At 46.8% G+C, this 21,607-nt stretch overlaps 2 protein-coding genes across 3 annotated transcripts; both read right to left on the bottom strand.

Annotated features, from left to right (window-relative positions):
* Positions 1–124: 124 nt before the first annotated feature.
* CARD9 (caspase recruitment domain family member 9) lies at positions 125–8,702 on the bottom strand. The gene is made up of 14 exons (XM_082295274.1): positions 8,574–8,702; positions 7,381–7,477; positions 5,819–6,041; positions 5,337–5,474; positions 4,659–4,984; positions 4,070–4,249; positions 3,745–3,894; positions 3,343–3,468; positions 3,051–3,242; positions 2,455–2,496; positions 1,820–1,865; positions 1,124–1,194; positions 535–611; positions 125–342 (listed from the first exon to the last, which is right to left on the bottom strand). The coding sequence occupies exons 3-14, from the start codon at positions 6,000–6,002 to the stop codon at positions 246–248; spliced, it is 1,629 nt and encodes a 542-aa protein (XP_082151400.1). The 5' UTR covers positions 6,003–6,041; positions 7,381–7,477; positions 8,574–8,702; the 3' UTR covers positions 125–245.
* Positions 7,831–21,532, bottom strand: SNAPC4 (small nuclear RNA activating complex polypeptide 4; the record flags this gene model as incomplete). 2 transcript variants are annotated; one of them, XM_082295267.1, is made up of 23 exons in its annotated part: positions 7,831–8,736; positions 9,359–9,489; positions 9,982–12,047; positions 12,469–12,496; positions 12,720–12,818; positions 13,142–13,212; positions 13,302–13,536; positions 13,765–13,854; positions 14,241–14,642; positions 15,105–15,190; positions 15,459–15,553; positions 15,699–15,793; positions 16,059–16,165; positions 16,445–16,592; positions 16,809–16,973; positions 17,240–17,312; positions 17,804–17,908; positions 18,449–18,530; positions 18,867–18,945; positions 19,603–19,728; positions 20,104–20,262; positions 20,644–20,690; positions 21,367–21,532. In XM_082295267.1, the coding sequence occupies 22 exons, from the start codon at positions 21,530–21,532 to the stop codon at positions 9,370–9,372; spliced, it is 4,644 nt and encodes a 1,547-aa protein (XP_082151393.1). In that variant the 3' UTR covers positions 7,831–8,736; positions 9,359–9,369. The 2 variants fall into 2 exon arrangements, with proteins under 2 accessions (XP_082151393.1, XP_082151392.1); XM_082295266.1 differs by having other exon boundaries at positions 14,241–14,645.
* Between the last annotated feature and the right edge of the window lie 75 nt (positions 21,533–21,607).

Consider the following 21,607-nt stretch of genomic DNA (forward strand, 5'->3'; position numbering starts at 1 on the left):
CCCTGTCTCACACGTAGATATTTAAACGTGTTTATTAACTGCGGGGAAGTCAGAGTCAAACAATAGTGTCACTTTAGCACTTTTCATATTTGGATGGTTTTAAAATCTAAACAGTCCATCGAGAGTGAAATTGAGAAGCACAGCCACCCTACGCATAGGCTGGTGTTTCCCTCAGGGGTTGGCTCCTGAGGAGCCTTTGGTGTCGGTGTTGTCCCTTCCCAAGGGACCTTGGTGTTGTCCCTCTCTCAGGAGCCCTCGGTGTCGGTGTTGTCGCTGCCCGAGGTGTTCTCCCAGTCCGCCTCGTGGTGCCGGTCCTTGGGCACCCTTCTCATTGCTCTTTTTCTGAAAACAAGACCAGACATACCATTTTTAGAAGGTATCTTCTGCAAACAAGCAGCATTTCATACTGTTAGTATGTATTAGTCCCTTTTGCGATTCATTTTATGCCCTCCATGAATCAAGCTTGGTGACAGGAAAGGGGAAATAGAAATCATGGATATTTTCCAGGTAAGCCCTGCTTACTGCAGCGCAGACCTTCGGTAACGCTCAAAGCAGTCCTTCATCCTTCTCCTCTCCTTTTCTGCCAGTTCCTCGTTGGCCAAGCCACACTCCTTGAAATGGAAAAAAAACCCCAAAAAATGTAAACAAATATGAATTTATTCCTCATCAGATCAACTCAGATCAGTATTAACACAAGGTTGTTTCCTTCATCTGCACAGTCAAGTACAGCAGGTTCTTTATTGTGTGGGCAGGATTGTAACACTTCTGTTTCACATGGGTTTACTACATTTATTCCTTCACATTTGTAAATTTGGGATTCTTTTTTCTGCACCGAAAGTAATACTGCAGACAATTAAACTGGAAAACATCCCCACCCAGAGATGAAGGGAAGAAAGTAATTAGAGGAAGTTTTTATGCACAAATGGAGAAATGTCCCCTGTAAATGTTTTGCTGTTCAGAGTTCACCCTTTTTGGAGGGTGGATTCTGCACTAAGTGCTCAGAGTTTGGAAAAGCAGGAGCTGCTGACACGCTTCTCTAAGCTGGTAAATCCATAATTAATGAGAACATTAAAGATCACAAACCCCAGCCATAGTAAATAAGAGCCCACAAAGATTCTCTTACACTTGGTGATTTTGGGGGCAGATTGCTCTCTCGAGGGCTAAGTTCTTCGTTTTCTCCTTCCAGGCAATCTTCTGAAAGATGAAAAAACCACAGCTTTAGTCAGGGTTGCCATTGCAAAGTAACTTCTCCCTGCAGCAGTCCTTCCACAGAAGAGCTGTGATGTAACTGCACAGAGTCCACAGCAGAACTGAAACCAAGCCCAAAGCACTCAGAACTTCATCCTGTGATCAATCACAAGTCACTTCTCATTTTAATTGAGCCCTGAATCTTGCCCAAGATGGTGGAATTCCCCACCACACTCGGGAAGGGACACAGCTTTCCACTTCCTACTTAAGCAGGAGCAAAACATACCTTTGCCAAGCAGCTCCTGTGCTCAGTGCGTTAAAAATAATATTCATGTCAGAGGTCACCATAAGAAACATATTAATCATTATTTTAACCATAATTTGTCCCTGCTCCCCAAGTTGTGAATATCCTGGCACTTCACACCAGACCATATTTTGGTGAAACTCCTTCTGTAGTGACCAGCTGTCACGATACACATTTTCAAACTGAGAGAAGTAGAACAATAAAAAAGCCTTTTTGGAACAGTGTCTTTCAGTTTCTGTGAAAAATCTCCCATCATTTAGATCTTCCAGGAGAGCAAAACAGAATGGACCATCCTCTCCAGAACTCTACTCAGTGTTTTACCCTTACTTTTAGCTGTCTGTGTATCTTCATCCAGGTGACTGTGAAGAGCAAGCTGTGAGACAGAAACAGAGCAAGAACATCAGAACTGTCCCTCAGTCTGTATGAGTAAAAAAAGGAATATAAACCCCAGGACATGCTAGAACCAACCTCTCCCTACTGCTGCCAGCAAACAGCAGAGTGAGCCAGGAGTTACAGATTTACTCATAGATTTATCCACCGTGAATAGATCCAGCTTCCTTTGGCCTCATTTATACTTCTGGCCTCCAGACAATGTGGCAATCACTCCCTCACTGAAGTTATGAACTAAGTGAAACTCTTTACTATTGATGGCCCCAGGGTAAGACTTATTTTTGCCTGTTCTCACACAAGAGGGAAAATTAGAAGCAATTCAAAACAATTCAATTCCCTCAATTTGCTTACACTCAACAAATCTCACTGACTAATGCCATAACTGTGTCCTACACTTAAAATTTCAGGACACAGGGAGATTCTGTCACTGTTTTGCTGCCTCTGGACCTTTTGATGTCACTGCAATGAGCCTGAGCTGTGAGAAACTGCTGATACTTGGGGAACTGAGCACAGGTGAAGAATATGGAACCATCCCAGAGGAAAGTAAAAGGTAAACAAGGCACCATACTCACTTCCTGGGAATCTCTGGAGGAGGTGTCATCCAGGTCAGAGGTCTGAAACAAAACCAGTATAGATTAATCATTCCTCATAAGCAAGGAAATGACAGCAAGGGAACATACAGGAGACTGAGAGCTCCAGAAAACACAGAAGTGTGGATTTGCTGCCTCCTACACTCCTGTCTGGCCACTCGAGAAAGTACACAAGATGCCATCTTAATTAAAATATATCTAATTTAGTTCCAGAAAACTTAGCTCCCCGTTTCATCAAAATGGCTCACATCCAGTCTCTAAATAGAGTCACTCTTTGGTGGTTGAGGAACCCCTCATCACCTTTGGAAATGCTCCAAACACAAACATAGCTGGCCTTAGCTTGCATCTGCCCAGCTTTTCCATGCCTGGAACCAGGGTGAGGTCATAGAAACTATCCTATCTTTCATTTTCTAAACTCAGCATTTGCACTGCAGTGGTTTTAATTAATTTTGATGGTGGCTCAGGCAGGTGGTCACTGCCTGCTGAGCTGGAGCTGCTCAGGTGCAAAGGCTTGGGAACAGCCACAGTCTGACCCCATCCTCAGCTTCTCAATCCCATCAAGGGGAGGAGAGTTATACCGGTGTGGGCAGCTCCAGCTGCAACCTTTTCAGCTTGGCCTCAGTGGCCAGGAGCTGACTATCCTTCTGGAAGAGCTGCAGCTGCATCTCGTCACATCTCTCCCCCAGCTCCCGGATCTGCTTGCGGTAGGCATCCTTCTCCACCAGGTTCTTGGAATACTGCACGTGGAACTGCTCTCGGGTCAGGAGAGCCTGTGCAAAGGGACAACACGTGGCATTCATACAGCAGCACGGGCAGGGCTGCACTGTCTGCCCACTTCAAGCAGCAAGGCAGTGATAAATATGTTATCACCTCATCCCTCTCCAAAGCCACTTCCTCCATCTGCTGCAGAACAGCTTCAATCCGTTTTTTGTACATCTGGGAGTCCTTCCTCAGAGATGTGCACTGTAGCTCCAGCACCTCTTTTTCCTCTGCAAACTGCAGAGACAAGGTCAAAAGCACCTGCTTGTGGGCAGAACCTGAGCCCGACTGACCCCACTCCTGCTGTGTGCCACAGATTGCTCTGGCCAGAGCTCCGTGGGGTGTCTGAGCTGTCACCTGCCACACACAGAGTGTTAAAATACAGGTACTACAGTAGGAGCAGCAGGGATTGCTCCTGAGCAGCTGCTCTGCTCCACAGGCAAGACACTGCAGGTGCTTCACCCGCCTGTCTTATCCATGACCCTCAGGAGGAACTTGAACAGCAGCACCTACTTTGTCTTGGAGCACCTTGGCTCGGTGCAGCTCCTTGCGCAGGCTGTAAATGGTGTTCACCAGCTCCCGGCGCTCTTCCAGGATCTGGCTGCAGTCATTCTCCAGCATATCCTTGGAGAGGCTCTTCTCCAAATTCTGCTCCCTGGCGACCTGCAGGACAAAGGAAGAAGTGAGACAGGGCCACCATCTAACTCTGTATCGATTCTCTCCCCTCAGGGCTCTATCTGACTTGGGCAATAGCTGACCCCCACGATCTTCACTGCAGCATCGCTGCCCTGGCTGCTACAGACAATCCCTTGAGTCCATACCCAACCACCCTACCAACCTGGAGAGTGTTTTCCAGCTCCTGGTTCTTGGCCAAGAGCAGCTCCTTCTCCTGCTGGATCTCCCACACCACCTCGTGGCTGGGGCGCTGCTCTATGGCATGTTTTAGCTTCATCGTGTGCTTCCTCTCCAGCTTGCAGTCATCCTCAGCCTTCATGAGGCTGTGCTTCAGGTGATCGATCTACGAGAAGGTTCAGAGCTCAGCAAGAGCAAGGAGGAAGCTCTGGCCTGCAAAAGCAGTTCTCACTCTGTTCCCCAGACAAATGTGGGGCAAGTTTCTCCCCAGCTCTCTTTTCCTCAGGAAATGTTGTGCTCTGGGAACCAGAATCCTGCCTGTGTGCTAACAGATACATGTTCCTGTGCTGCCTTTGTGAGAGCAGCCTTGTGTGAGGGAAAGACTGGTCATTATTCATAGCACAGCTTGTAAAACACGGGCCTATAGGGCTGAGCTAGAGACCACGAAGACACATGCTAGAGAAGATGCTCAGTGCTTCATGCTGGACTGGAGCATCCTTGGCAAAGACAAGGTGCTCAGCCCAGCCTCCCAGGGGCCAGGTAAGAAGGGGGAAGCTGGAGAAACTGTGACTGACCTCTAGCAGCAGGTCCCTGTTCTTCATGAGGGCCGCACTCTTCTCCTCGCTCTGCTTGGCGTAGCTCAGGGCCAGGTTGTAGTTCTCGTCCTTGCACTTCCGCAGCTCCTTGCTCAGGCTGTCCCTCTCCTCCTTCATCCTCTGGGCCCGCTCCTGGTGCTTGCGGAGCAGGCTGTCCCTGACCCACATCTCCCTGAGGGCGTCCTCCTTGGAGTGCAGCCACACCGTCAGCTCCTGCGCCTTGCGCTGCTCCTCCTGCACCGCGCTCTGCAGCTTCATGATCTCGTTCATCAGCACCTGGCTCAGGCCAGACTCCCCAGCCGTGTCTGTTTGGGGGGCAAGGGTCACTCACTGCTGTCCTGGCTGCTGCCAGGCACACACTGAGCTAAGCTTCCCCTCCAGATCACTGCAACCAACCCTGATGATGTGTGATCAAATTATCCCCACTGTGCCTCTCTGCTCTGTGCCTTCCTGCACCACAGAATCATTGACACAACGGGCGGAAGGAAGAATTCAGCCTTCTGCATCTTCCTCCCGCTCGCCAGTCCAGCCAGTGACACCAGGGCTGTTCTTCCCAGAACCCCTCCTCCGAAGCACACAGGGAGCAAGGCAGGGAGTGCTCCCGACTCCGCACAGCAACACCAAAGGAAGAGATGTTGTTGAGAACACAAACATTACCTATAATCATAGAGAAAACCCTGCTGGGCTCTTTGCCAGTTATTTTCTTGTACAGCTGGGGATAATAAAGCTCCAGACTCTCCATAAACGCCTCAAAGCCCTTGTGTCCTGTTCGCTGAAGAATGTCCAGGAGAACACCTGAAATAATGGCCACAGGAGATTCTGTTCAGTTATTTCTCTCTTTACCTGTTTGTAACGTTAAAAAAAAAAGGCTTCACTTCCTCCACGTACAAAAGTCCCTGGGATCCAATCACAGAATCAAATAGGTTGGAAAAGACCTCTTGGCTCACTGAGTCCATCCTATGACTGAACACCACCTTGTGTAGACCATGGCACCAAGTGCCACATCCAGGCTTTGCTTAAACACCTCTAAGGAGGGTGACACCAGCACCTCCCTGGGCAGTCCTTCCAATGTCTAACTCCCCAGACGATCCCAAACCAACGGCCTAGAAACTACACAGAAGTATTTGAAGTGCTCCCACCTGCCTTCCGTTTGCGCATGACCAGGCTGGGGTCATTGAGAACCTGCTCCTCATCATCCGGGCTGAGCACTTTGCACTGGCGCAGGTAAGGGGTGATCCGGGAAGGGTCAATCACAGAGATCAGCTTCACACGGAAGTTCTCCAGGTTATTCCAACAGATCTCATCATTATCCTCTTCCAGCATGTCAGCAGTGAGGGGAACCAGTGAGCAGCGTTGTCCTGTCTGGAAAAAAACAACCAAAAAACAAAAGAGCAGACCTTGAGCATCTCAGAGCAGTGTGGCAGTGGTGGTAAAAGCAAGGATGTTCACAGACTGAGAATGCAGATGTGTCCTAATCAGCTGTTGCCTCTGCTTCACGAGCAGTTCTCTCTTCCCTCTCCACCTCACAGCATTTGAGATCCCTGCGTTCTGTCTGACCACACGGACACCAAATCTGACACTCACAAGAGCTGACACTTTACCTCAGAGCCATAAAATAAACTTTTATTCCCTGTTCATATCAGCCATTCTGTATCACCAACCTGTGCCTCTGCAGTCACAAACCTTGATTCTCCTCCTGTGTCCTGGCTCTGAGAAAACCTGTCTTGGGGGCAGCCTCCCTCTATATTTTGACTAGAGAAAAGATGATTCCAGGATCAAAACTGGTTTGAGAAAAAAGGGGAAACTACTCAACTATACCCTGAGACAGGAAAGGGAAGGAAAAGAGAGAGAGAGATAAATAAAAAAAGGGGAAGCCAGAATGGGTGATGGGGGAGGAGAAAGATGGTAATGGCACCATGAGTCAGCAGTGACACATGGGCCGTGATTTTAGATTAATTCTGGTTTTGTTTTCTAGTCTGTCCTACTCAAGTACCTACTGGGGTCCAGAAAGTTTCCTTGTGCAGTGGTCAGGAACACTAAAAAGAATGAAAGTCACAGCCATAGGTGTGTGCAGCTGACTTCAGGGGATGAAACAAGCCACAAAACTAGAAGAAAGAGGCTCTTCAAAGGCTTTCCAGCTGTTAACATCTTTATCCAGGAAAACAGGTGGCAGCAAGAACTCGCTCTTGGTTTAGAGTTCAGCTGAGAAGGATGCTTTCTATATTGATGCCTCTAATTTTGGATGTCCTCAAGCTTCCAGTATAATTATGACAACTTGGTATTTTGAGGGGAAGGGAGTCAAGTCTTGGCAAAGCAAGGAACACAACCCATGATTCCCAAATGACAGGCTGTGGCCTTGGCAGCACTTAGAGGAGCAGCCCAGCAAGCAGCATTGTGACGATGCTGAGCATCACCAGGAGACCTGTGCCTGCCTCCCCACCTTCCCACAGCCCTGGAGCTGAAGCCAGAACTCACTCAGAAAGTGTGTTTTAAAAAAGCCTGGAGAGCACACAGGCTCCGATGCCATGGCAGCATGACACATGTTCCCATTAGCTTCCCACTCCACTCTTTGTTCTGCTTTCTAAGTTTATGGAGAGTTTTTCCATGTTATCATTAGGAGTAGGGCAGAGATGCTCAGAGATTCTTTCAGCCTGTGTTTCTTGTCATTAAATTAGCTTTACACTAAAAAAAGATGCAGTACCTGTGTCAGCTGTGCCCTTGCTGAAGGTAATCAGAGTGTCTGTTAATTGACCAGTTAAGCTTGTGAGGTTTTATTCTAGTGACAAATCAATTTGATCCTGAAAAAAGACAAAGACAGCTGCTGCTTATACAGTTTTCCCACAATCAAATTACAAGAGCACCTTTTGAGCAGCTTTTGCAAAGGCCAACAATCGTTTAGAGCACAGCTCACCTTTCCCACCAGTGCCTCACTGTAACAGCCTGGGCACAGCACCCACAACTGTGCAGCAGCTCCTGCCACAGCTGAATTTCCTGGAAAACTGGTATCTGTACTGGCTTATGGAAAACAGAGTACACTGCAAGAGGAAAGCCATTCCACAATCATTCCTATTGCTCCCCAATGTCTTGACATCAAGTGACAGCAGCATTGGCACCCAGTGACCCTCTGCCCCCAGCTCTGCCTGAAGAGACCTCACGGAAAAGATGGAACTCCCAACACAGCTCCCCACCACACTCAGGGAAGTTCAGTCAGTGCAGTGGAATGAAGCTTTCACAGCACTTTCCTTCTAGATTTTATCAGCTTTGCCTCAGCTAACCTTGCACCTCTCTGCGAGACAGAAATTGCTGGGTTATAAATGAAGAAACAAGTTTTTTTTAAGTGATTTGTGATGTCTGTACAGGGCAGGCTGTGGAAGAATCAAGAATCCTAATTCAATCCTGCAGTTTTAGGCACATGAATATTCATTCCCCACGTTCTCCCTGGTTTTCATGCAGCCTGAAAACTTCATTTTTCTCATTAGCAATCACTCTCATACACACATTATTAAAAGCACTATTTACCAGGAAAAAAACCCACACAGAATACATCAGTAATTTTTAAGTGAGAAAAATAAAACATCTGTATTTCAACAAATACTTAAGACTTATTTTGATACAAAATTAATCTGCTGCTTATTCCACAGTATTCAGTCAGTTACCAAGCAAAGCCACTTTCACAGCACTAAAAACCACCCAATTAACATATTCTGAACATGGATAAACATTCACATAAATAGGGGCTAACACAAGAAGGAAATAAATAACCACCATTGCTTGTTTCCCCAGCAATATTTCCAGCAATATTCCCCCCCAGCATCAATGACAGGTATGAGTTTGAAAGAGCAGAAGTCTGTGCCTGAAAGATTTCCCTCCAGCCAGCTTCCTTCATTTTTGCACCTTGCCTACAGATGCAGACTTTGTTGAGGGATGGGAAAATCAATCCAGCATTTTCCTCTTCCCCAGGTCCATCCAGTCAGCGTGTTGGAAGTGATAAAAGTGAACAGTGCAAAGATTATCTCCTTCCCGCCATGCAGGAAGGCAGAGCTCATTCCAGTGACCCCTGTAACAAAGCACAAACAGCTCCTATCACTCACAGCATTTTCACAGGGAAGTTGCCCTTTTGGAGTTACTAAAATGAATTTTCAAGAAAAAAAACCACCCCAACCAGTCTCATCTGACAACCACGTGAATCAAACACCGTTCATGTTCATTCCATCCAGTGCTCCAAAAGCCTCAGCAGAAATTAGGACATCACCCATTCGTACCCTACAGAAGGTGGCCTGCTATAACCATAGAGGAATGAAGCCAAATAGGGGAAATAAACCCCAAACCCCACTAAATTGTTCAAGGATGAAGCATTAAAGAAAAACTCCACTGTCAAGCCCGTAGAGTGCTACCAACTAGGTGCATATTAAGTAGGCAGAGCATGAACTAAAAGGCTGCCAAATGTTTGAATTTCCCGAGTCTGATGTATAATTTTATCATAGAGACATCAAGTTTTCCCTCTCCCCACAGCCTTAGGCTGTGATGATGTTGAGTGTAGAACTCTGTGTCCTCAGGGAACAAGAGGAGAGATCATTTCAGTCCTTTCCTGGGGTCATGATTCATTGTCTGAGCTGAACCACAGACAAATGTGGTTCAGCTTCTCAGCAAGAAGTACAAACCACTGAGTAGCTACTCACACATTTCCTTCTCATAACCTCCTCCTCTTCCTGAAGCGGGCACTTCTCCTGATTTGAGGAGCTCCGGCATCAGCCACATCAGTGCAGGAGCCCAAGGCAGACTGAGCAGCGCTCTCTTCAGCCCTCATGCCCTGCAACAGAAGCAAGATAGATGATCAACACCACAAGAACTGCAAATAACCCCTTCAGCCACCTTTTTATTTTAGGGAGCTTGGCAAGATTTCTAAAACAATTTTTCATTTACCTTCACAATGAAGCATGGGACAACATTCCATTACCAATGTCAGAGACAGCACAAAATATCAGAGTTTTCAGAGCGAGAACAAAGGCCTGATTTCAAAAATGCAAGTGTCAGGGCAGCAGATTATAAACAGAAAAGGGAAGGGAGCTTTGATACCCACTTCTGGGGACTATCATGGCAAGTTTAAGGTGCCATACAAACCATGGGCTTTTACCCTCCCAGCTGAGCTGCAGAGCTTTTCCTTTCATCAGCTGTAAAACTGTTTATTCAAAAGGACCAAATTTCTGCTACACTTAAGAACAGTGGGGGTTTCCCCTTGGATTCCAGTGCAATATTTATCTGGCAGTAACATTCTGCTTTTAGCCCCTGGAATCTGTTTTACCTGGTTTAGTAAATCAAGATCTTTGTCTCCAGGCTCATCCCCAAGTCTCCAATCCTCCTGTACTCCTGTTAATTCATTCCCACAGCTCTCTTCCTCAGACACTTCTTTCTCACTCTGCCACTCCTCGTCATCACTCTCCTCATATTGCTTCCTGCTGGCTGACAGAGTTGTTGTCACTCTGGGAGGAGGCAGAGTTGCCAGGACAGCTGGGAGTGTGAAGGCTGCCAGGAATCTGGCTTTCAGCAGGAGGTAAGCAGGGTTATCACCCAGTTTCTGCTGCACCAGTTCTCCAATAGCATGGAAGACATCCCCAGTGCCCCCATCCCCACTGGCCTCAGAGGGCAGGAGAGAGGCTGCTTGTTCTTCCAGGGCTGCTTTCTGCACAAGGAGCTTTGAGAGGGTTTTTATGTTGCAGAGAAAAGGTGGCAAATAAGGCAGCCTGGTCTGCAGTGATGGCACCTGGACCCCTCGTTTCCCACTCAGCCACTCCTTCACCAGCCCCTCATCCTCCAGGGAGACCAGGCTGAAGTCAAGGAGATTTTTCTCTGCACTGGAAGTGCTTGGCTGAGGAGGGACGTCAGCACTTGGTGGTTTGGAGGCAATGGGTCTCTTCTTCCGTGCCTGGGCACCAGAGCAACCAGAGCTCCCTGGGACATTGCTGGGAGGAGCTGCAGCTCCTGGCTGGAGCACAACACACTTCCTGATGCTGTTTGGATTGGAGGATGATCTCTTTGTTGTGACAGAGTCACTGCTCTTTCCCAAGCTGGTGAGACTGGGCACGGGCTGGGAATCAGAGCCCTGAGTGCTGGCAGGGGGCTGTGTTTGGGGCAGCACCACAGCACACGGGGCTGGGCTGTCAGCTGGAGGAGCAGCTGGAGGAACAGCTGGAGGAGCAGAGGAGTCTGGAGCCATGGAGGAGCCATCAGAACATGAGGGGGTTACAGCAGAAACGCTGGATGTGCTGCATCCAGGACTCACTGAGGCCACAGGTAAGAGAACTGTGGACTGGTCATCCTTTCCCAAAGGAACTCCTGCCAGCTGGGAACTTGGCCCTTTTGTCTCTGCACTGCTGGGCTGAGGTGGATTTGTTCCAGCTGGAGTCCCTCCCAAACCAGAGACATTGCCACTGGAAGTCACAGTTGGCTGACGCTGCCTTCCCCCAGCAGCACCTGGCATTCCTTGGGGAACACCCACCAGAGTCTGCACAGCACTGGGGAGCAGAGCCTGGGGGGTGACAACCCACGCCAAGGGCAGGATGCTGTTGGGAATCACGGGTGAACCAGCTTGTGGAGTGACAAGAGCGGGCAGCAGGCTGACTGGCCTCTGCTGTGGCCCATTACTCTTCAGCTCACAGGTGACTGGAGTGGAAAGGGACAATTTGTTGGTGCCAGACTCCAGGCCAAGGGGCACCACTGTGATCTGCTGTGGCACAAAAGCCTGGTTTTGCAACACTGCTGAAGCTGAGCTACTGGCTGTGACTTGACCATTGCACCCTCGCTGGTCTGGGGCCTTCTCTGCTGCAGATGGATCCATGCCTGGAAAACCCCTTCCTTCAGGGCTGCTTTCCAGAGCTTGCTCTTTTAGTTCCTTCTTAGACTGTAGATCTGTCCCTTGTGAGCAACCAGGGCTTTCCCCAGTTTCTGGCACTGCTGAGGAATGGTTTTCAGGCACGAGCGCAGAAGCAGAACCTGCAGAAGAAGTCCTTGTGGGCACTGGTGAACCCTGTACTTGGCTATCTGTACCAGCAGCTGCTGCAGGTTTGCTTGCTGCTTGTGCAGAGGGAACGATTTGCTGTGGTGGGTGCTGGATTATCAGAGGCCCTGAAACCAGCACCTGTGGGGCAACCAGCACTGTCCTCTGCATGGCCTTCTTGGCCTGGTACTCCCTTAAACGCTTCTCTCGCAGCAATTCCAAGACAGTTTTAGCCTTCTGCCCCTGCCCGGCTGCACAGCTCTCCGAGGCACCAGTGGAAGGTTCTCGTGCTCTCAAGGCAAGAGGTCTCCTGACAGTATTCCTTGGTATGCCCCGCTGGGAATTCCTCTGGGAACAAGGCTGGGATGAATTGCCTGCAGAGGAAAGGAAATAAAATTACAATTAATGAACAGTATTTTCAAAAGCTGTTCCTCAGCTATTAAACATCAAGGGATGTGGCAAAATTCCTGTTTGAGAATGCCTACAACACCAAAGTTCTGATTTAATCAAGCCGTGTCCTGACAACTGAACAAGTGGTAATTGCCCCCAGAAATCAAAGATGGGCCAGGAATGCACCTTAACACCCCACTGAACTGGTCCAGTGCCACTGGTCCCCCAGCCCTCCAGGGTTTTTTCCAATCCTTACCAAAGGGGAACATGTTTAAAGATCCAAGAGTAGCAAAAATGAGCATGACAATGGGGGTTTGTCCCCAAAGTTCTCCTTCAGTTAAACTGGTCATTAATGTAACAGTGATGAATTATGTGAAAGTTCTTGCACATCATAAAAATAGGTACCTGAAGAAGTCTCCGTATTTTGGGAAGCCTGTAAAAAAATTATATTAAATTATACTTCTGATAAATCTAAAGATGATTAAAACAGCACAGATGTGAATCAAACCTACATCTGCCAGCTCCTGGCCATACAGCCAGCATGTTGTTCTGCCTCTGAACCAAACCAAACTGCTAACACACATATAAACTGTGTGGCCACACAATTAAAGTGTTTACTTGTCAATACTTCAGTGGGAAAAGCTTAAAAACAATACCTGCTGAGGACTCCTTGCATTAGCCTTAAGCAGCTCCAACTGCCTCAGCTTCCTCTCCTTAATAATTTTCATACAGCCTTTGGTATCAATCTGGAAGAGCTGCAAGGTGAGAGCTTCATTAACATTTGAGGACAAAAAATGTTTTGTGGGATCAGTGACAGAACAAGACAGATGGGACATGCTTCCCATGCAAGATTCTGGGGGCATTTTACACTTACAGAAAAAGCCCTGGCACAATCAGATTTTGGATGCAGGATTTATTTAAGAAATTTCATATGCAAGCCATGAGGGCAGATGAATCCATTAATTAGATTATTTGTTTAAGAAACAAAGATAAACCATTTATTTAAGCCTCAAATGCTGGAAAATAAAGACTAGCACTGTTTGAAAGCAGGTAATGCTATTAAAACAGTAAAACTTACCTGAATGAGCAGTGCAAACAGCGGGGTGCTAGTAAGACTGACTGACTTAACCTTCTCGTGAATAGCAGCAGCTGGAAAGAAATCCGACATCACAATCAGCTGGGAATTCACTCAGAAGACATCAGAAAGCAGGGACAAAGGTAGGATGGGTCCCCAGTACCTTTTGTCTGGTGAAAAGCCATCCTCCCAGCCTGCAAGGTGCGGGGCAGCAGCACATTGCCCACCCAGGGGGTCACTGCCATCAGCAGCTTCCTGTCCAGGCTCAGCCGCTTCCAGTGCTCCCTGGCCCAGCGTTGAGCTCTCTTTGGCAGCTCCTGCAGCCCCTGGACATCCTGGCCAACAGCTGCACCCACTCCAGGGGGTTTGGCTAAAAGGCTGCCAGGAGGTCTTAGCATCTTTAATTGCCGTGCATGAAAAAACACACAATTAAGAGTTCCCATTAGGAAGGTTCTGCCATTAGTCCCAGGACAAACTATTCACAGGACAGTTAGGACAAAAAACTGTGAGCTTTTCCTCTTGGGGTTACAGTGCAAGATCTACGATTATATAAAAAAAAATTCCTACTGAGCACAGCCTGGCAGTGCTCACGTCACAAGAGCAGACAACACACAAGAGGCACTCACAAGTCTCCTCTGGAAGCTCGTGTTATTCTTTAATATTGTTCTCACGTCCTCCAGGCTGACCTGCAGCACTTGTTTTCCACTCTGGGAAGCCTGAACAGGAAAGCATATGAGAAAAGACAGAAGGGAAAGTAACTCACAGAAAATTACTAGCACTGGATATGCACAGCAGGTACAAGTTTTCAACATTCCTGCTATTGAAGGTATCTTATTAAATGAAATCAACCCTGACGTGAAGACCTTTACTTTTAATCCTTGTGCATCATCGCAACACCAAATGCCTATTTCATAAAAGTTTTGTGTGAGGAATCCACCAAAACCCAAAAATCAGAACTTACTGGGTAATTATCTTCACATTTTTTGGCTTAACAGTACAAGGGAATGAACAGCAAGATGTTATCTGCTCATCACATCCTCCCCTTACTGCAGCAGCTGCACTTCCCTTCTAACTTCTGATCCAAGCTCCCATCCCAGCTCACCCTGGCCATCACTTCTGCTGGATTCTTCACCACCACGTCTGTGGAATGGGGCTGTGCAATGCCCTTCAGCAGGGTGTACAGCTCAGAAGATTTATCAGCAGCTCTGTCTCCATCACAGGCTGCCCTTGGAATGTCACTGCAGCTGGTCCCTGCACCAGCCCTCGCAGCAGAGAGGAGGGACTGGATTTGGTATCTCTCTCCCATTGCCTCCTGCATGTCAGTCCCTGTTGGGATCCACAGGTCAATGCTGGGGACTGCATACTCCTTCTTCCTTGTGGTGCTGGTCACCTCCTCCTCCTCTGAGCTGTCTGTCAAGTTCAGCTCCATGTCCTCCTCACTGCTGCTCTCTGAAGGGCTGGAGCTCTCCTCAGCGTGACGCCGTTTGGTCGCCCCAGATCTTTTCTTCTTGATTTAAACAAGCACAGACAAGTTTTAGTCAGTGTCCACCCCTGCCTTGCAACTTTCTCAAATCAGTAAGCTTCCTTTTTCAAAGGAAACAAGATTTTGGAAATAAGACCACCTTCAATATGGCCTTAAGCAGCCAGAATTTCTCAAGTGACTGGGACCAAAACTAGCAATTCATGAGGTACAGACATGAAAACCTACATATATCCCATCCTTACAGGCATTTCAAGGCAGTAAAGAATTCTAGATAATATACAAATATATAGCAAATTTACTTCAGCCCTTCAGAACAAAGGCTGCTTTCCACATCAAAAAATTAAACTGTGAAATCCACAACAAAAACCTTGATCATGTGAAATCCATGTCATTTTTAAAATTGATTTCATAGGATTCTACTTTTAGGTTAGAGAAACTTAATTGAAGAGATGGGACTGTGACATAGCAGGATTTCCACAATACCTTAGCACCAATCATGAGTTTCCACTTGCTCAGGCATTGGGAGCCAGTCCGATGTGGCAGCTCGGAAGCTATTTTACTCCAGTGACCTGAAAAGGATGCAGAACATTTTTATTTGTGCCACAAACTCAGCAGCAGGCCTTTCAGTGCAGCCATCACACACATATTATACATTTCCATGGATAAGAGACAGAGTTACTGCATGAATGGATCTCAAATCCTTAACACCCACAACACACAACACAAAGAAGTTGCAATCATCAGTACAAAGCAGAGCCTGCAGGGCTTACAATGAAAGAGGAGAAAACCTCAGTGACACCTCTAAACCTGTATAGATTAAGCCACAGAAACACCTACCCAGGCCATGTTTTTGAACCAGCTCAATCAGCTGCTCCTCTTCCTCCAAGCTCCACTTGCCTTTCTTTACATCCCAGTGCAATGCTTTTAAGTACCTTCAAAATGAAGACATTGCAGTCAGGAACATTCAATCCTGCTTGTAAAAATCAGATCATCACTGCACTCCAAGGCTGAACAAACCCAGCATTCCTAATCAGAGCTTTCCCTTGGTTAAGGGGCTGGTACTGGGCCTGAACTCACCGGTCCCGGCACTGGGCGTCACTCCTGCCCGGCACCTCCGTGCGGATTTTGTACCAGTCCTTCGCCCCGTACTTCGTAACTGCTGCCATCAGCATCTGTGGGCATCAGACAGAACAAGAGCTGAAATCCTCACCAGTATCAATCCCAACAGGCCTGAGACAGCAGCAGGTCTATTTGTTTCCTGTGCAAATCTCTGAACAAAACTTTAGAAGCTTCTAAGCCCTCTTAAGCTGTAAAGTGCCCACCTTGGTCTATTTTACACTTCTCTGTGCCACTGCTAAAGCTCAGATAGAGCCATGCCACACCTCAGCAGTCTAACACTGCCACCCTGCAATTCCAGGCCCAGAGAATGGAGCTTACAGCATCTTCCTCTGCAGTCCAGGGTCCTTTCTTCAAGCTGGGGTCCACATTCTTTGTCCAGCGGTAAATCAGCTGAGCAGAATCTCTTCCTTCCATGTAATAAGCAACTAGAAATTAAAAGGTTTATTTAACTCTGTTGTAATTAATATTTCTTCCTTTATCTGGACAACAGTTACAAGCAGTGACTGTCATAAGCAGCACTTTAATCTCTCAAACAACGGTGCTCAAGCAGCTTCAGCCAAATTTCCAAGATGGATAAAGGGTCCAAGAGATATTAAGTTCTTGCTGATACAATGAAACTTCCAGGCAGGTACAGGAAGCTTCCACCAAGGAAAAGAGAATGGGAGAATGAAGCATTCCAGGTGAATGGAAGGTTTGTCACTTACTTTTCTTGTATGGGATATGGCTTCCCACTCTCATCTCTTGAACAAGCTCTAAAAGCATCTGATCCTCATCCTTGGTCCATTCTTTCCTTTTTAAATCTTTGTTATAGATTTGGTACTTCTGCAAGCACTGGAAAGGTGTCCTGTTTGTCTTAACACAAGGTAAACAGAGAGAAGCAGGTAACTGGTTATTTATGAGGACAAAAAGCAAAAGGGAAAAGCTAAAGTACCAAACGTTTTTGGTACTGTTCTTGGACACTTCTCAGAAAGCATTAATTAACAGTGAATTAGCATTAACATGGTTTTTAAAACCTGACACGAGGCAAAGTACAGCCAGAATGAACCAACCTGTCACCTCAGACCTTACCCCCAGCTCCTGGGCAATGGTCTGCCAGTCCAGGTAGTTGTGTTTAGCAGCTATCTGCTTCAGCCTCTCTATTTCCTCGTCAGTCCATTCCTTTTTGTTGATGCTTGGATGCTCCCAATTTTGCCAAAACTTCCTCAGTTCTTCTGAGCTACGTTGTCCATCAAACTACAAGAAACAACAAAAATACATTTTGTCTCAGAACTGAGATTAAGACACCTGGACAAACAGGAAAACGAGTATTTTGCATTCCAGATATGTCTTATTGCCAAGTTTTCCAGAATTAAATCCCCAAATTTAACAAGTTGAAATCACTTAACGGTCAGCTTGCAGAAATGCAAGCTGGAAACACTGGATGCAAACCAGGTCAGGTGGTTCTCCAAAGAAAGGACACAGATATCAGAGGCAGTAAAACAGCTGATCCCCCAACTCACATGGATGTTTGAAATCTTGTCCCAGTCATGCTCATCGAATCTGTTTCCTATTAAGTCACTTTCTGGGAGTTGGCTAAAGCAGCAGGTACAAAGAAAAAGACAGAATTGTATTAAATGGTTAATTAAACACTTTGTCTTCTTGATCCTGCCTCATCTCATTCCTCCCACCTGTTCCTGACTTCCACAAGAAGGGAACACTGAGATTAGCAGGAGAAACAATTAATCCAAATATGTTGCTCTAGATTAGTTCACGAGCAAAAGCTCAGAAGTACAAAAAGTTTCAGAGCTCTCTGCTCCTTTGCTGCTAAAGTAAGAACCACTTAAAGCAGCACCTCTCTACTGGGTACAGACACTACACTTTGTGTATCAAGGCCCAAACACATTTCTTAATAAAGAACTGTGGAGATGAGAGAGCTGCAGAGCCTCAATAGAACTTAATTTTTTACAAGCCAACACAAATAAACATTTCTCCAAATGTCACATCTAGAAGTGGAAGGAGAGAACTTTTAGAGCACAACTCTGAGACATTGCATTTTTCACCAAGAACACAGAAAAACTTCTTACTTAATTGACTCTATTTCTTGCTCCAAGCCTTTGATTTGCTTTTCCAAGGTCTGTTTCTCTGTTTCAGTCTTGACTTTCTCCAGTTTCTGATTCCAGTAACTCATCCTGTTCAAAGACATTTTTAGCACTACTTAATAGGACAGATGGGAATGAGGTCAATGGCATCAGAAGATGTACAGCAGAGACAGTTTCCCCATCAGTATCACTCCTCCCTTCAAGTTCATTTCCACACCAAACTGTTCTCCCAGGTTTTCCCACAAGGCACACTCATTACCTTATTTTTGCCCCTTCAAGGCAATCACTGACCCAGAACACATCTCAGATAAATAATTTTGGTGTTTACAGAGCAAATCAACGGTTGCTGCAACAGCAATAAAGACTGTGCCAGCTCCAGCACAGAAATCCCTTGCTGGACACACCATTAGGCCTCACCACATATCACAATTTCAGCTTCAAGCCCTGCAAAGTATTTGAAGTTATACCACAGTGCCAATGGGAAGAAATAGATGGCTATAAAATCCCACAAACACAAACAACTAACAAGGGAACTTGCTGGAGCAAGGTGGAATCTCCACATTTACCTTCTCCTCCTCTCCCATACAATGTTCTCAACAGGAGAAAAGAGGATTTTTGGGCAGTACTCACTTGAGCAGCTTTGGCTGGAGCAGGCGCTGCAGGCGGTCGCTCACCACGGACTTCTGCAGCAGCGTCTTCTCTCTAGTTTTCCCTAAATGAAACAGAGGAGTAGTCAGACATCAGAGCAAAACCACTGCCAAGAGGCACCCTCTGCTCCCAGCACCCCTGGGAATGTCCTCCAGCTCTGCACAAGAGTTCCCTGCCCAAATCACCAACATCATGTCACACTTGGGCAAGGCACAGCCTCCGGCTCAGTTTTATTGGGATCTCCAAAGAGACCCCGATAAAGGAATCACCCTGGGAGCATCTGGAGCTGCAGGTGTCCCTTGAATTTCTCTCATCTGGTCATGAATAAATATGTTTGTTATATGAATATATACATGTTGTAGCTCTTCTAGAACACTGAACAGCACACAGACTTACTTACACTTGGCTGAATGCAGTTGTTCAAAGGATTTTATGCCCTGAGCTGCCTTTTCCTTGGCATCTTCATTGGAAGGAGGGCCCTGATGAGGATTAGAAAGGTTAGATACACTGGAGTGTCAGACAAAATTACTGTTTCTTCTTAAAACTCCAGCATGAACTGCTACAAAAATGACTGGAAACTCAAACTTGGGCAAACTGTCACACTTAGTGTTGAGCTTTGTTAGCAAGAGCTCACATATACATAATTTAAACAGAAATATTAGCAGGCATTGCTTGAATATATTAACATATAGATGGTGACATCTTGGCTACCACAAAAAGATCTCCTTTTACTGATGACTTTTTAAAAACACATGAAAAAAAGTACTAATAATTGCCCCAGAAAATACTAAAAAAATACAGAAAATTTCAGATACAGAGAAAACTCAGTTTCACAGACAGTCAGATTTCAATGAGTGCTTTAAACTGCAGCATGGAACTGGGTCATGGAGATGAACACAAATAAAGTTAAGTTGCAACCAAGAATGTTCAAGCCCCTGGCAGCTGCAATACCCTCAGAACTCAGAGGGCTGAACAAACATTTCCAAAAGAGGGGGAGTGACAAGTGAGAGGAAAAAGGTTTCAGGCTGAGTGGTGACATTCAGTCACACAAGTGAAATTAGAACAGTTTAAACACATTACAGTGTGCATCTACCACTGAAGACACGTCAGTCTGGAAGCTGCTTATATTTACTTACAATTCCTGTTGTTTTATCCTTAAAGTATGGCTTCATAAAATGACCCAAAAACACATTTGCTGGTAGATTTCTGCCATCTCCTGCCTTTGCTGTTTTTGAACCATCAAGCTCACACATGATTTCCTTCTGCAATACAAGAATAAATTGAACAACATCAACGTCTCCTTCGAATTCCTGATTTCAGAGAGCAGTGGCTGAGCCACCACAAACATTCCAAGCAGGGTTCATCTGCAGCACCAGGCTGTAAATCAGTGCTTAAAGGCAGGATTTGGAACTTCCTGAGTTTACACAGTGCATTGCAGATGATTAAAGAGATGAATAAAATACTAACTTGCTACAAGCTAAAATATAACACATAAAATACCCACTTTTGGTTGTAAGAAGGCATTGAAATGTCAGCCAAATAAACCCACATTAGTCTTGGGCTGGAGGGGAAGGAAAGATGGCAAATGGCCACCCAGAAAAGCACAGAAATGAACATTTCACTCCTGCTTTGCTCACCTGCTGTTCTTTGTTTTGTGCAATGAGCAGCTCCACTTCCTCAATCTTTTCCTTGATAACTTCCTGGTACACATAGTTCATCTGCAGGCAGGTTTCTGGATCCTGTGGCAGGCTTTCAATATCATCATCATCACTGCTGTCTTCTTCTCTTTCCACTTCCTTGAGGGAAATAAGGCATTTAGGGAGAAAAGAGAGAGAAAGAGTTGCTTTAAAAGCAGGTCTGTATCAATCAGTTCTGTAACTCAGCCCCTCCTCAGCTGAACCTGCTGAGTGACCACAGCCTGTGGGGTTTGCAGGGACACAGAGCAGCAGCACCAGAGCCAGCAGGCCTCTGACTCTGGCACTTGTCACACAAAGAAATCTCTGACATTGAATAACAAAATCCTGGGCAGGAATACCCAAACTCCAGGTCTTACTGAGCACAAAGCCAAGGCAATTGCCTGGATTTCCCCAGAAAAGGGAGAAAAGGGTGAAGTTTCCCTTCCTCCTGCTCTCTTCAATAGACAGGTGGAAATACATCCTTAAAGAGAAAACAATTACCATTTCAGCATGAGAATCTTCATCATCATCATCTTCATTATCATCATCTGTTAGACAAAATACAAAAACGCTGATTGTAGTGGGGTAAAAGGAAAGCTTTAAAACCAAATATTTTCAGTTAAAACACACAGGAAAAAGCACCAGAGAGATGTGACATGACCATCAGAGGGTTTGGATCCTGACAACGTTGTCAAGTAAAAAGTGTATTTAGTTATATCCACTTATGCTTTTTTTTTTTTTTTTTTTTTTTTTTTTTGTCCTGGAGAAGGAAAAGAAGAGCAGCTCTGGATAACTACAGCAACAACCAAGCTGCATCCTGGTCCTGCACACGAGAGGCTCCCGGGTGTGCAGCCAAGTGAACATTCCAAGCCAGCAGAAACACAAACTTCGCACCAGCAGCCCCTCAGCAACACTCGGGTGTGCTACAGACGTCCGGCTTAAGTTACACAGAGCCGCACGATCAAAGCACGGGGGGGTGAAGCCTCTCCGGACAGAGAGCTCGAGCTGTCACCGATTCCTCTTGGCTTTGGAAAATGAACTTTAGGAGGCGCAGGAGGGCTGGGCGATGGTGCAGCTCACACAGCAGTTTGCGATGCTCGCTGAGGCCTCGCGATTTCACTGCTGGCGGTGTTTGTTGGGCTCTTGGGTGCAAAGGGAATGTGCAAAGTGCCGGTGCCGGCGGCTGCCTGGGGAGCGCCCCGAGCCCGCCCCCCGAACCCGTACCGGAGCTGAGGCTGGAGTCGGACAGGGCCAGAGGGACGTCGGCCCCGCCGGGCTGCAGGCTGCGTTCCAGCTGCTCGATCTCTCGGCGGATCTTCTCCCGCTCCGCATCGAGGTCGAGGCCCTCGGGGGAGCGGAGGGGCCCGGCCCGGCCCGGCCCGCGGGACATGGCGGCACCGCCGCTCCCGGGGCTGCGCTGGCCCCGCCCCCCCGCTCCGCCAATCGCTGCTGCGCGCCCGGGTCA

Source organism: Coloeus monedula (genome assembly GCF_965178545.1).
Source record: "Coloeus monedula genome assembly, chromosome: 21".
NCBI classification, from domain to species: domain Eukaryota; kingdom Metazoa; phylum Chordata; class Aves; order Passeriformes; family Corvidae; genus Coloeus; species Coloeus monedula.

Excerpts from the sequence above, each read along its gene's own strand:
- CARD9 (XM_082295274.1), bottom strand. The coding sequence starts at position 6,002 with ATGCTGGAAGAGGATAATGATGAGATCTGTTGGAATAACCTGGAGAAC. Across the intron at positions 4,985-5,336 it reads GGTTTTCTCTATGATTATAG|ACACGGCTGGGGAGTCTGGC; the intron begins GTAATGTTTGTG and ends CCCCCCAAACAG. Across the intron at positions 3,243-3,342 it reads TGGCTTTGGAGAGGGATGAG|GCTCTCCTGACCCGAGAGCA; the intron begins GTGATAACATAT and ends CCCTTTGCACAG.